The sequence below is a fragment of the Anopheles stephensi genome, chromosome 2, assembly GCF_013141755.1.
Source record: "Anopheles stephensi strain Indian chromosome 2, UCI_ANSTEP_V1.0, whole genome shotgun sequence".
NCBI lineage: Eukaryota > Metazoa > Arthropoda > Insecta > Diptera > Culicidae > Anopheles > Anopheles stephensi.
The window spans coordinates 93,129,810-93,139,597 of record NC_050202.1 but is presented as its reverse complement, the minus strand read 5'-3'; the positions used below and the strand labels follow the sequence as shown (position 1 = coordinate 93,139,597).

The window sequence follows — 9,788 nt, the reverse complement described above, 5'->3', positions numbered from 1 at the left end:
GTGTGTGTGTAGAGTTCCGACACGACGTCAGAACGTCGTAGCTTCTTGACTGACGTCAACTGTCATAGCTGTCATTGTGTAAATGATTTTGTCTTTATTTATATTTTACTTTGCTTTGCTTGTGCCGATCCTTTTGCAATGATGTCGTTTATAGAAATAACAATTTTCCTACAGCTTGTCTGTTGCTTTCATTGATTTCATTTAATTCCGTTTTGTAAATTGTCGGATGTCGGCATAAACAACACACACATGGTGGTCGGTGTAAACGAGTGAAGTTGTGCAAAATGTCAAACCCCAGTCAACATGTTTCGGCACCGCTTTTTCATCATTTCATAACAAACTTGTGCCGTACGGTGAAAAATGTTGTCGAGCAACTTTCGTCCTTATTTACTATGCGTAGGTCGCTATGGCCAACGCACGTTGGTCACCAGGCCTCTTCCGAGCAAGGAGCACGAGTATACGAACCAACCGGAATACCCAGCCATTCAAGATTTAAGCTATCCGGCCAAGAAAAAGCGCGAACGAGAATCATGGCACCAGCGGATTGCAAAGCTAAGCACGGTCGAGGAGAAGCTGTTTGAAATTAACATGCCAAAATACTACGGATACAAAGCGAATATGCTGACGGACGACAAGTTCCCGTACAACATCAAACCGTTTGTGCAGTACGCGACTAGAACGAGCTTTCAAAAAGGCTTACCCCAGTTCTATGATCCGGTTAAAGAGAAGTCGACAAAAATTCTTGCAACCATACAAAGCGAGCTCGAGGACACGATTGCATTTGAGCTTTCCGGCTACAGGTAACTAGTGGCTGCAAACAATTTGTAACGGCTGTGTATTTAAACGCTCTTTCCTTTTGCTTTCAGCCACCTTATGCGCGACGGAAACGTTTCTCCTATGGAGAGAGAGGAAACGGTTGCTAAATCCCTGTTGATGCAGCTTCACCGCGCCATAGTTAATGCACTCGCGCCAGATTATAGTCATTTGAGAGAGATTGAAACAGATTTCGATCCACGGCATGAAGCATTCTGGTTCCTTGGAGGCATTTATCCACCGAAGTTGGTGCGCAAGATTAAGGAAGGTATGGAATGGCAGAAGCAGTACGCCGACGATCCGTATGATCGCAACATTCAATACGTGGGAAAGCCGCACATGGCCATAAGACACAAGCATCTGCTGGAGCCTTTTCTGTCGAAGGATTTGCAATCTTTGGACGTTAAGCAGGATGGCATCGAAGTACCGGACTACCGGTACGATCCGCTAGCGTTGGGATATATGACGAACTTCCGGCATGCTACAACAGTGCCAGGGTTTTGGCCCGGGGATCAGCACGAGTTTGGCTTGATATCATTTCAACGACGAACTCACGCACTGGAACGCCATAAGTACTGTGCGGTTAACGATCTGGATGAAGCTATCCATGCGCAAGGCATTTTGTCCAGCTTTGCTTGGTTGCTGGGTCAGGCCTGCTACCAGGGCTTCTCCGTGTTTAACGATGTAACGTACCCGTTAGTCACCCAGACTGTTGTAACAAATGGCAAACACTGGTCATTTTATGCGTATCAGCTCAACACGACGCTACTTCACTCGGATCAAGTGGACGCCAACAATCGATACAATCTGTGCTGGGGGACGGAAGCTTTGCAACTGTACGAATCGATCGATGAAAATGGTAAACTGCACGGCCTTAATAGCGATGTTCTGCTTCAGCTGATAATGTTCTACATCAATGCGCCAAAGGAACGTACGGAAGTGAATCTTAAGCCACATCTCTGCCCAAGGGAAACCCGAGTAGCAGACATTGAGGATGAAAATCGACGAATGTTTATGGAGCAAGCGTACAAGCACTTGGTGTCGAATCGGCCCCGTCACCGACTGGTGCCGGAAGTGTACCAGTGGGAAAAAATCTACAAGATAGACCACAAAACTCGCCCGATGGACGCTAAGCGCAGACCGTTCGAGTTTGGCGAAAATATGTACAAGCGGCGGTTGGACGAGCATGCACTGAAATACATTCCTCGTGCTGTGCGTCCGGGTGGCCCGAAGAGTAGACCGAAGTTTGAATCGACCTACTATCCCAACGTACGGAGGCAATAAGCTCTTTACTGCAGCAGTTCACTGAATAGAAGCAGTACTGTGCTGTGCTGGCAGTAAACTTATCGCGATGAAACGCAATCTACCTACCATTACGCATCCGAAAGAGGAAATAAACCTTTTAAACAATTGAAGCATTTCGTTCTCAAAACACGATTTATTGTAAAAATAATACCCAGCTAACAGATCAATAGTATTGGTAAAACATATAGTGAAATGAAAAAAAAGCAAAATTTCATGAAACGTCCACCATTAAATTAAGAACACTATGCCATCATGCACCATGATGCTGTTACTTTCGGTCATCTGATTCACGGCGGCCGTTATTTCCCCGGGTGTAAACGCTTCATCTCCACTGTTTTCGTTAATGTGCTTCGTCAGCCTGGCAAGTGATGCCGACTGATCGCGGAAATGTTTGAACGCCATGAACACACCTTGGCGGAATAATTTCAAACGCGAATCGCTGATCGCCACAACAGCACTGCCTTCGGCAGACTCCTCCGTATCCATGGCTCCCGCTGCCGGACCCTCGCTGGGGGCAATGGTATCCCGACGGGTCAAATCTCCTCGATCCGGCGGAGACGTTAGCAGATCCTCGTGATCGGAATCTTCACCGGCTGCCGGATGTTCCACGCGCGTTCGCTTCGAACGACGCGTGCCTTGAGTGCTCGGTTCCTCCTGGATCTCTTCGTCGGCCTCTTCCATTTCATCCTGCGACTCTTCATCCTCTGCGCGGCGACGCTTCTTCTTTTCCTTTTCCAGCACCTTCTTGAAGTAAGCAAACTGTATCAATTCGATCGCCGCTTGCGCATCTTGTTCGGCCACTGAGCGCGACATGCGCGCTTTAGCGTGGGCCGTCGACAGACGAATCAGGGTTTCGAGAGTACGCGCCGTTACTGGCTGGGTACGGGCTACGTCCGAATCCATCAAATCTTGCGACCGCAGCCGAGAGTACTCGTTCGAGATCATCTCGCACGCAGTTTCAGTCAGCTTCGGTTTAAGGCATTTGGCGATGTGGATGTACTTGCGCATGAACTCCATCGACAAGATCTGGTCAGACCGCTTGCGAGACGCACCGTGCAGCAGTAGATCGTATTTTTCATACATCGGAGTTTCCTTGTCTTCCAGCGATTCTGGAGCGATGGTAGACAGCATATCGACGGCACTCACACCCATCGGAAGCACATCGCCGTCCTGTTCCTTCGGGTTGCGGTAGCGATGCATGCGCACGACGTGATCGGATATCATGCGATCGTGATCACTGTCGATTACGTCCAACATAACAAACAGCAGATCAAACCGAGAGAGAAGCGAATCCTGCAGACCGATGTTTTCCATCGGTGTCTTGTACTGGTCGTACTGTAAGGAGGGAGGTTGATGTTATCAAATTTAATATCGTACTTCGCTATCGTAGATCGTAGATCGTACTTTGCGATCTGATCGTTTTACTTACTCGTCCGTAGACAGGGTTGGCAGCAGCGAGAACGGAACATCTGGCATTTAGCGACGCGTGTATACCGGCTTTCGAAATGGTCACACGGCCCTGCTCCATTACCTCGTGAATGGCCGTTCGATCGATGTCACTCATCTTATCGAATTCGTCGATGCAAACCACACCACGATCGGCCAAAACCATGGCACCCGCCTCGAGCCGACGTTCTCCAGTTTCCTGATCGGTCGTAACGGCCGCCGTTAAACCGACGCCACTCGACCCGCGACCAGTGGTGGTGATCGCACGAGGGGCCGTATTCAGTACGTAACGAAGGAGCTGCGACTTTGCGACACTTGGATCGCCAATTAGCAAAACATTCACATCGCCACGAAGCCTCGTTCCATTGGCCAGATTCTTCTCGATTCCGCCCAACAGGAGACACAGTATCGCCTTCTTTACGTACTCGTGCCCATGTATGGACGGAGCCAGGCTCTTTGCCAACAGATCGAATATATCATTGTTTTTGGCAAGCTTCTTGCACATGTTAATCTCCTCGCGCGTAACGCTCAGCGTGCTTTCCTTGTTTAGCTGCGAAATATTGTTCGCGATTAGCACGGTTCGGAAGGTGCCCGTCGTGTAGCCACCCTGCTTTCCGGGCAGGCAGCGATAATTGCCCACTATCTGCACGCGGTCGCCCGGCTTGCAACGGTCGACCAGATCATCGTCGCAAACCACGTCCACCGAGCGCGGTAACTGACCGGCGGGGGCTTTTTCGGGCATTTCCTGAATGCTCAGTGTCTGGTGGTCTTTGTACACGGACAAACCGAACTCCGTCTCCAGCAGGTTGCCGTCGTCGTCCTTCGTCGGGTAGACTGCGCTGGTCGGTACGGCTTCGAACGACGTCAGATCCGTGTATCGGCGTTCCATTACCTTCTTCGTAGCTGGACAGTAGTGTACGCTCTTTACCACCTTTGGGCGAATGAGCGACACCTTCGTCACGATGCCCTCGACGCATACGAGATTGCCCAGGAAGCGGGAAGTTAACGAGCGCGGTGTCACATGCTTGTTTCCGAAGCTTCCCTCGAACGCTACATGGAAATCCTCCTGCGTTTTAGCGTAGCTAAGATCGATGGACGAGACGAAGTCCTTGAGCGCACGCGAAAATGCCAACTGTTCATCGAATGCGCTGTTCAGTAGCGCTAGCGCTCGTGCGGGATTTTTCCGACGGATATCGTTAATATTTACCACCAAGCGCTTACTTCTGTCGTTGATCATTTTCCGCACATGGGCCATATAGGTACCCTGGTCTTCCTACGTTGGGGAGAGCAAAAAATAATGTAATGGATTGGAACCTATTCACATTACCGACAAATGGATGTCACACTCACTTCATCGTCAAGAAAGTTGAGGTACTCGTTTTGAATGGAGGCAAGGCGTTGGTCATCTTCTGCCATTGTTGCGTACTTCTATTGCTATAGAAAGCGTTTAGGAAACTTTTACTGGAACAACGCGCACAACAGAAATACACGCTACGAAACGGCTTGCTGAAGAGTTATCAACATTGAAATGCGCGCGAAATCGAAACGATGACAGTCAACAGAAAACGGTATAAACGGTATAAACGATATCAACGATATAAACGAAACACTGCACACTAGCGACATTCTCGTGCAGCAGCCAAAGCGTGAACTAGAGATGACAGCACGAAAAAAATAAATGTCTAGTCTGCCAAATCTTATTGGATTCTAAATTCTTCTGGCAACTAATTGGATTACTGACTGCTGTTGCTATTGCTGCTGCTGCTGCTGCTGCTCGCTGATAACAAGGATTTCAGGTTGTGTTAATGTGAGAAGAGTTTCTACACAAATGGCCAACTACAACGTTGATGATATGGGATGGTCAGGTGAGTGTGAAAATGTGTTGGCTGCGAAATCATTGCCAGCGACGTTAAATCATTATGATTGCTCTATTTCTGTTTTTCCCCCGGATAGATGCCCGGAACTTGTTGCGAAAGTGGCGCGACGATAATGAAAGAAAGAGTGACGATGTGATGCAGCTTTGGGATAATGTGCTGTCCTCCAAACAGAGCAAGCTCGGCAACGAACGGCACCTGGTGCTGGAGCAGGTAATAATCGCTGCCCTCGATTGCAACCGCATCGAAACGGCGGAACACTGCGTCAGTATCCTGTCGGCTGAGTTCCCCGGCAGTCTGCGCATACAAAAGTACCGATCGATGCTGCTGGAAGCACTGGAACGGTACGACGATGCGCTGGACGAGCTGGAGCAAATCATACGGAAGGACGAAACAAATGCTGCACCGCGTAAGCGTAAGGTAGCCATCCTGAAGACGCAGGGCCGCACCGCCGAAGCTATCAAAGAGCTTTGCGATTACATGAAAGTGTTCATGTCGGACCAGGAAGGTTGGCATGAGCTGTGCAATTTGTATCTGGCGGAGGGCGAATATGCAAAGGCGGCCTTTTGCATGGAGGAACTTCTGTTGCACAATCCGCACAGCCACCTGATTCACCAGCGATTGGCCGACATACGGTACACGATGGTAAGTAAGCTATGCATGCATGCAGCATGAATTGACGGGCTGAGAATCATCGACCTGTTTGCGATCAATTTCTTGCAGGGTGGTATCGAAAACATCGAGATGGCCAAAACGCACTACTGCAAAGCGGTAAAGCTGAACGTTAATAATCTGCGGGCGCTGTATGGTTTGTTTTTGGTACGTACTGTATAGCGCATCGCAAAGCAAGAAACCTAACCTCGATCGCTTTCTTTTGATTGTAGTGCTGTGGCCACATTTGCAATTCGAAGGCCGTGGTGGCAAAGCGGAAGGAAGCACAGAAGCTAGCTCAATGGGCAATGGCACAAATACAGTCGCGAACACAGCCGGCCAAACAGGATACCAAAGGTGCCATCAAATCGGGCAAAAGCAGAACTGCGGGAGGCGATGACGAGCTGCAGGCACTCGAGCAAGCTTTCGGTGGCCTGGAAGTGGGAAAAGTAGCCAATTGATCTTTTTTTTTTTATCACGGCTCATAATATCATTTTTATCCTATTCATCGGACGGTTTCCGTCGTCAGCATTTTGGAGTGTCCCGTGGAGTGGAGTAGAGAACGCAGAGTTAATGATTGGTGACGGCAATAGAACTGCGTTGAATCAGCTGAAGCATTTCGAAGCAGTAAATAAATGATTTATTGATTGAACATCTTCAAGAATTAGGAATCTTCATAGCGAGTGGGGAGAAATCGGAGAATTTGTTTTAGACATGTCCATTGCCTTACTATCGAACTGTATCAGAATGACGACATACGTGCTGATGTAGCCGATAACCTGCAATTGAACAAACAATTTGGAGCTGAAGCCACCTGTGTTGTGTTTCATCGGGTTTTTGTGTCTTACAGACGCATATACAGGCCAATTGATGTTAAAAAAGCAAGTTCGGATGTTTAGCGCGTGATGTCCCAGCTGCTGCGATAAGATGTGTAGCTGAAAAGGAACGGATCGGAACGGTATAGAGGAATTTGTAAGCGTTTCTAGTTTTTACACGCAGTCCCCAAACGGAAGCACCTGATGTTGTACAGCTTCCTCCCCAGCATGTCGTAGATTGCGATGAACCAGTTTAGTAAATTGGTCGGCGGCCATTTGAATCCACGCACCGAACAGCACCTTTGGTATGAGGAAGCAACTGTTGTACGCGCTCCAGCATATCATGAGCCATGCGAAGTTGGTTTCAATTTGGCCCAGCACGACAGCGGCCCGGTAGTACGAAAATATGCAAAATATCAGTAAGATTATGTACGCTCCTAGAGTCACTGACGCTTGCACAGCAAACACCGCCCTAATGTGGCCAACGGCGATACACAGCTCGGCATGCAGGTCGGTCAGTCCCGCTATTACCATGCTAAGTCGTTTGCTCTTTTCCAACCTTGTCGATGCGGCCATGGAGCGCATTTCTCCATCGAGCAGGGATTGAAGCAATTTCACACGATACCATACGCAAAGTTCGCACATCATGAACCAAACAGTGAAAATGATGTACGGAAAGTTGGTTACGTTTAGGAACGCTATCAAGACGATGGTGTTCATGTGGTTGAACACCAGACGGCCAAATGCTTGTATAGCTACAGAGAAGAGAATCGTGGCGATCATAACGGTCAGGCTCCATCCCGCCGTCCAATAGCTAATCTCTTCGCATCGTAGCCGAAAGTCGAGTCGTTGTAGCGTCCGATCAAAGCGTTGCAGCGTTGACGACACGCCACTGATCTTGCCTCGTTGCGAGAGCATGTGTGTCAGGTTCACGACGCTTCCAATAGTAGCAATAAGCAGGATCGCGGGCACGCCGTAGTCGAGGAAAAAGGATCCAGAATCGATTCGTGACGGGATGTATAGCAGGGTTACGAAGAAAACGGTAAGCTCTAGCAGTAGGAAAAAGCAAAACAGAACCACTAACCGCACCGTTGTCCGCTTGGGACAGCACAATTGTTCCCATGCCCTGAACTGAACCCACCATTCGGCGGATGAAGGAAAGAAGAGAGATTGCAACTTTTGCACTAACATCCCGAACAAGCGAGCTGCCGGTTAGATTCTGCCCACGACAGTTGCACCAATGTTTTCCCCTCCAAGGCTGTAGCGTTCCGAGTGCATCAGCCCTAATTGCATGCATTTTTGATGAGGTCCAGCAAAGCAGATCACCATCATTGTGACAAGTATCGATATCGTTTATTACTTAGACGTGTTGTTGGGAGTAGCTACATCGATACGCGACGATGCTAATGAGCGCGACCCGTGTTCGTGCTCGTCTTTCCTGCCGACGCCTTGGCATTGCACGTTCTAACAATTTGTGTTGGTTTCACGCTAAACATGATCTACTTCGACCGGGCGGCCAGTGCTCCGAGATCCGCAATACACTTGTTCAGGTTCTCCTTCTCCTGGTCCGGCGTGATCGATTTTACCACATTGTTTACGATCCAGTCAACCATGTGCTTCTGCGAGATGCGACGATCCACGTTCTGGCGCTCGACCTGGTAGTCCAGTCGCTTCTTCACCTCAAGGTACGCGTTCATAGCACGTTCGCGATAGGCGGCTTCCAACTGAAGCGCCACGTTCTCCTTCTTGGCCTGCATCAGCATCGTCTGGCCCTCGGCGCGCCACTGTTCCTTTTTCTCATCCTCGATTGCCTGAGTCAACTGCTGGATGTTGTTCTCGCGGCTTTCCTTCCACTCATCTTCGATTTTCTACGACAATTCAGATAAATATTTCGAAACATTAACCTTCTGAGCGGTTCCGTGGACCGGAACACCGTGCAGCACACTTACATCGACCTCTTTGTCCAGATAGGCGGCCAACGAGGGTCCGAATTTCTTGACGGCGAACACAACCATGATGGCCAACGACAGGCCGTTGTAGTATTCGTGCTCCATGATGTAGATTTCCTTGGAGCACAGGTACGTCATCAGACCGGCACCAAACACGTACGGACCGGTAACGCCCGTCTTGTTGTAGAAAAAGGTGAACCATTCTTCGGGCAGGAAGCCGAGACGAACCTTTCCTCCATGCTCTGGCCGCTTCGGACGATCAGGCTGGGTGGCAGCACCGCGAGCCAACACAAGTGCCGCTGGCTTCTTGGCAGCTGTAGATTAACCACAAATAAGAAACAAACCTTCAATTAGCCATCACCATTATTCGCATGCTTCCTGTATCAAATCCGGGCCGGCCTTTTTCCTCCAATGTGGTTGCACAATCGTTCCACTACAATCCGGAAAAAAAACTTCCTATTTTGCATCCAATAGACCGCAATTTTGACGCAAGTTGATTACATAAACGTAAAACGAAGCGGTCCGCAAAGTTCGGATGGCCCGTCGATTAGATTTGCCGGACGTACCCGGCAACGGGTTGGACATGCACGATTTATTTACCTGACAAAAGCACCGCTCTGGACAGCATTTTCGTTCGATTCGGCTGGAATTTTTCGCTGGCTGATACGGAGGGCCTGCTTCTTGCACTTCAAGTCGCACCGAGGAAAAGATGTCGGTCGTCTACGGAAATTTTGACTTTTTGCTCTTGAGCAGCTGTCATGTGTTGATTCGGAAAACTTATCGTTTCTTATTCCTCCATTCCGTTCGTATGGGAAGTGAGAGATGGTACATACCATTCGATCTCATTAGAAGTTATTTGGATCCTTGATTTTTCTTAAATGTATCATATGTTATGTATATCGCTTTCACTTTTTTCCCAAACTTAAAAAAATTGA

General features: G+C 48.8%; 5 protein-coding genes across 7 annotated transcripts; 2 read left to right on the top strand and 3 right to left on the bottom strand.

The window, feature by feature from the left end:
• Positions 1-36: 36 nt before the first annotated feature.
• LOC118517562 (39S ribosomal protein S30, mitochondrial) lies at positions 37-2,228 on the top strand. The gene is made up of 2 exons (XM_036063804.1): positions 37-800; positions 867-2,228. Exons 1-2 carry the CDS (start codon positions 361-363, stop codon positions 2,095-2,097), a joined length of 1,671 nt encoding a protein of 556 aa, XP_035919697.1. The 5' UTR covers positions 37-360; the 3' UTR covers positions 2,098-2,228.
• A 3-nt stretch (positions 2,229-2,231) lies between these two features.
• Positions 2,232-5,140, bottom strand: LOC118517559 (DNA replication licensing factor Mcm3). Its single transcript, XM_036063801.1, has 3 exons — positions 4,915-5,140; positions 3,548-4,837; positions 2,232-3,453 (listed from the first exon to the last, which is right to left on the bottom strand). Exons 1-3 carry the CDS (start codon positions 4,978-4,980, stop codon positions 2,347-2,349), a joined length of 2,463 nt encoding a protein of 820 aa, XP_035919694.1. The 5' UTR covers positions 4,981-5,140; the 3' UTR covers positions 2,232-2,346.
• A 42-nt stretch (positions 5,141-5,182) lies between these two features.
• Positions 5,183-6,741, top strand: LOC118517568 (ER membrane protein complex subunit 2-like). The gene is made up of 4 exons (XM_036063813.1): positions 5,183-5,429; positions 5,518-6,083; positions 6,162-6,257; positions 6,323-6,741. Exons 1-4 carry the CDS (start codon positions 5,393-5,395, stop codon positions 6,548-6,550), a joined length of 927 nt encoding a protein of 308 aa, XP_035919706.1. The 5' UTR covers positions 5,183-5,392; the 3' UTR covers positions 6,551-6,741.
• LOC118517564 lies at positions 6,553-8,120 on the bottom strand. 2 transcript variants are annotated; one of them, XM_036063808.1, is made up of 3 exons: positions 7,106-8,120; positions 6,938-7,024; positions 6,553-6,868 (listed from the first exon to the last, which is right to left on the bottom strand). In XM_036063808.1, the coding sequence occupies exons 1-3, from the start codon at positions 8,093-8,095 to the stop codon at positions 6,764-6,766; spliced, it is 1,182 nt and encodes a 393-aa protein (XP_035919701.1). In that variant the 5' UTR covers positions 8,096-8,120; the 3' UTR covers positions 6,553-6,763. The 2 variants fall into 2 exon arrangements, with proteins under 2 accessions (XP_035919701.1, XP_035919700.1); XM_036063807.1 differs by having other exon boundaries at positions 6,553-7,024.
• A 112-nt stretch (positions 8,121-8,232) lies between these two features.
• LOC118517570 (ATP synthase subunit b, mitochondrial) lies at positions 8,233-9,772 on the bottom strand. 2 transcript variants are annotated; one of them, XM_036063817.1, is made up of 4 exons: positions 9,687-9,772; positions 9,454-9,606; positions 8,854-9,167; positions 8,233-8,772 (listed from the first exon to the last, which is right to left on the bottom strand). In XM_036063817.1, the coding sequence occupies exons 2-4, from the start codon at positions 9,479-9,481 to the stop codon at positions 8,404-8,406; spliced, it is 711 nt and encodes a 236-aa protein (XP_035919710.1). In that variant the 5' UTR covers positions 9,482-9,606; positions 9,687-9,772; the 3' UTR covers positions 8,233-8,403. The 2 variants fall into 2 exon arrangements, with proteins under 2 accessions (XP_035919710.1, XP_035919709.1); XM_036063816.1 differs by lacking the exon at positions 9,687-9,772 and having other exon boundaries at positions 9,454-9,614.
• Between the last annotated feature and the right edge of the window lie 16 nt (positions 9,773-9,788).

Bases quoted from the DNA above. Each gene is read 5' to 3' on its own strand.
- LOC118517564 (XM_036063807.1), bottom strand. From the start codon at position 8,095: ATGTTAGTGCAAAAGTTGCAATCTCTCTTCTTTCCTTCATCCGCCGAA. The intron at 7,025-7,105 runs GTGCTTCCGTTT...GTTCCTTTTCAG, and splicing joins AGGAAGCTGTACAACATCAG to CTACACATCTTATCGCAGCA.
- LOC118517570 (XM_036063817.1), bottom strand. From the start codon at position 9,481: ATGCTGTCCAGAGCGGTGCTTTTGTCAG. The intron at 9,168-9,453 runs GTAAATAAATCG...GTTAATCTACAG, and splicing joins CAGAGCGGTGCTTTTGTCAG to CTGCCAAGAAGCCAGCGGCA. The intron at 8,773-8,853 runs GTAAGTGTGCTG...GAATTGTCGTAG, and splicing joins ATCTGGACAAAGAGGTCGAT to AAAATCGAAGATGAGTGGAA.
- LOC118517559 (XM_036063801.1), bottom strand. From the start codon at position 4,980: ATGGCAGAAGATGACCAACGCCTTGCCTCCATTCAAAACGAGTACCTC. The intron at 4,838-4,914 runs GTGAGTGTGACA...TCCCCAACGTAG, and splicing joins TCAACTTTCTTGACGATGAA to GAAGACCAGGGTACCTATAT. The intron at 3,454-3,547 runs GTAAGTAAAACG...CCCTCCTTACAG, and splicing joins CCAACCCTGTCTACGGACGA to TACGACCAGTACAAGACACC.
- LOC118517568 (XM_036063813.1), top strand. From the start codon at position 5,393: ATGGCCAACTACAACGTTGATGATATGGGATGGTCAG. The intron at 6,084-6,161 runs GTAAGTAAGCTA...AATTTCTTGCAG, and splicing joins CCGACATACGGTACACGATG to GGTGGTATCGAAAACATCGA. The intron at 6,258-6,322 runs GTACGTACTGTA...TTTTGATTGTAG, and splicing joins CGCTGTATGGTTTGTTTTTG to TGCTGTGGCCACATTTGCAA.
- LOC118517562 (XM_036063804.1), top strand. From the start codon at position 361: ATGTTGTCGAGCAACTTTCGTCCTTATTTACTATGCGTAGGTCGCTAT. The intron at 801-866 runs GTAACTAGTGGC...TTTTGCTTTCAG, and splicing joins TTTGAGCTTTCCGGCTACAG to CCACCTTATGCGCGACGGAA.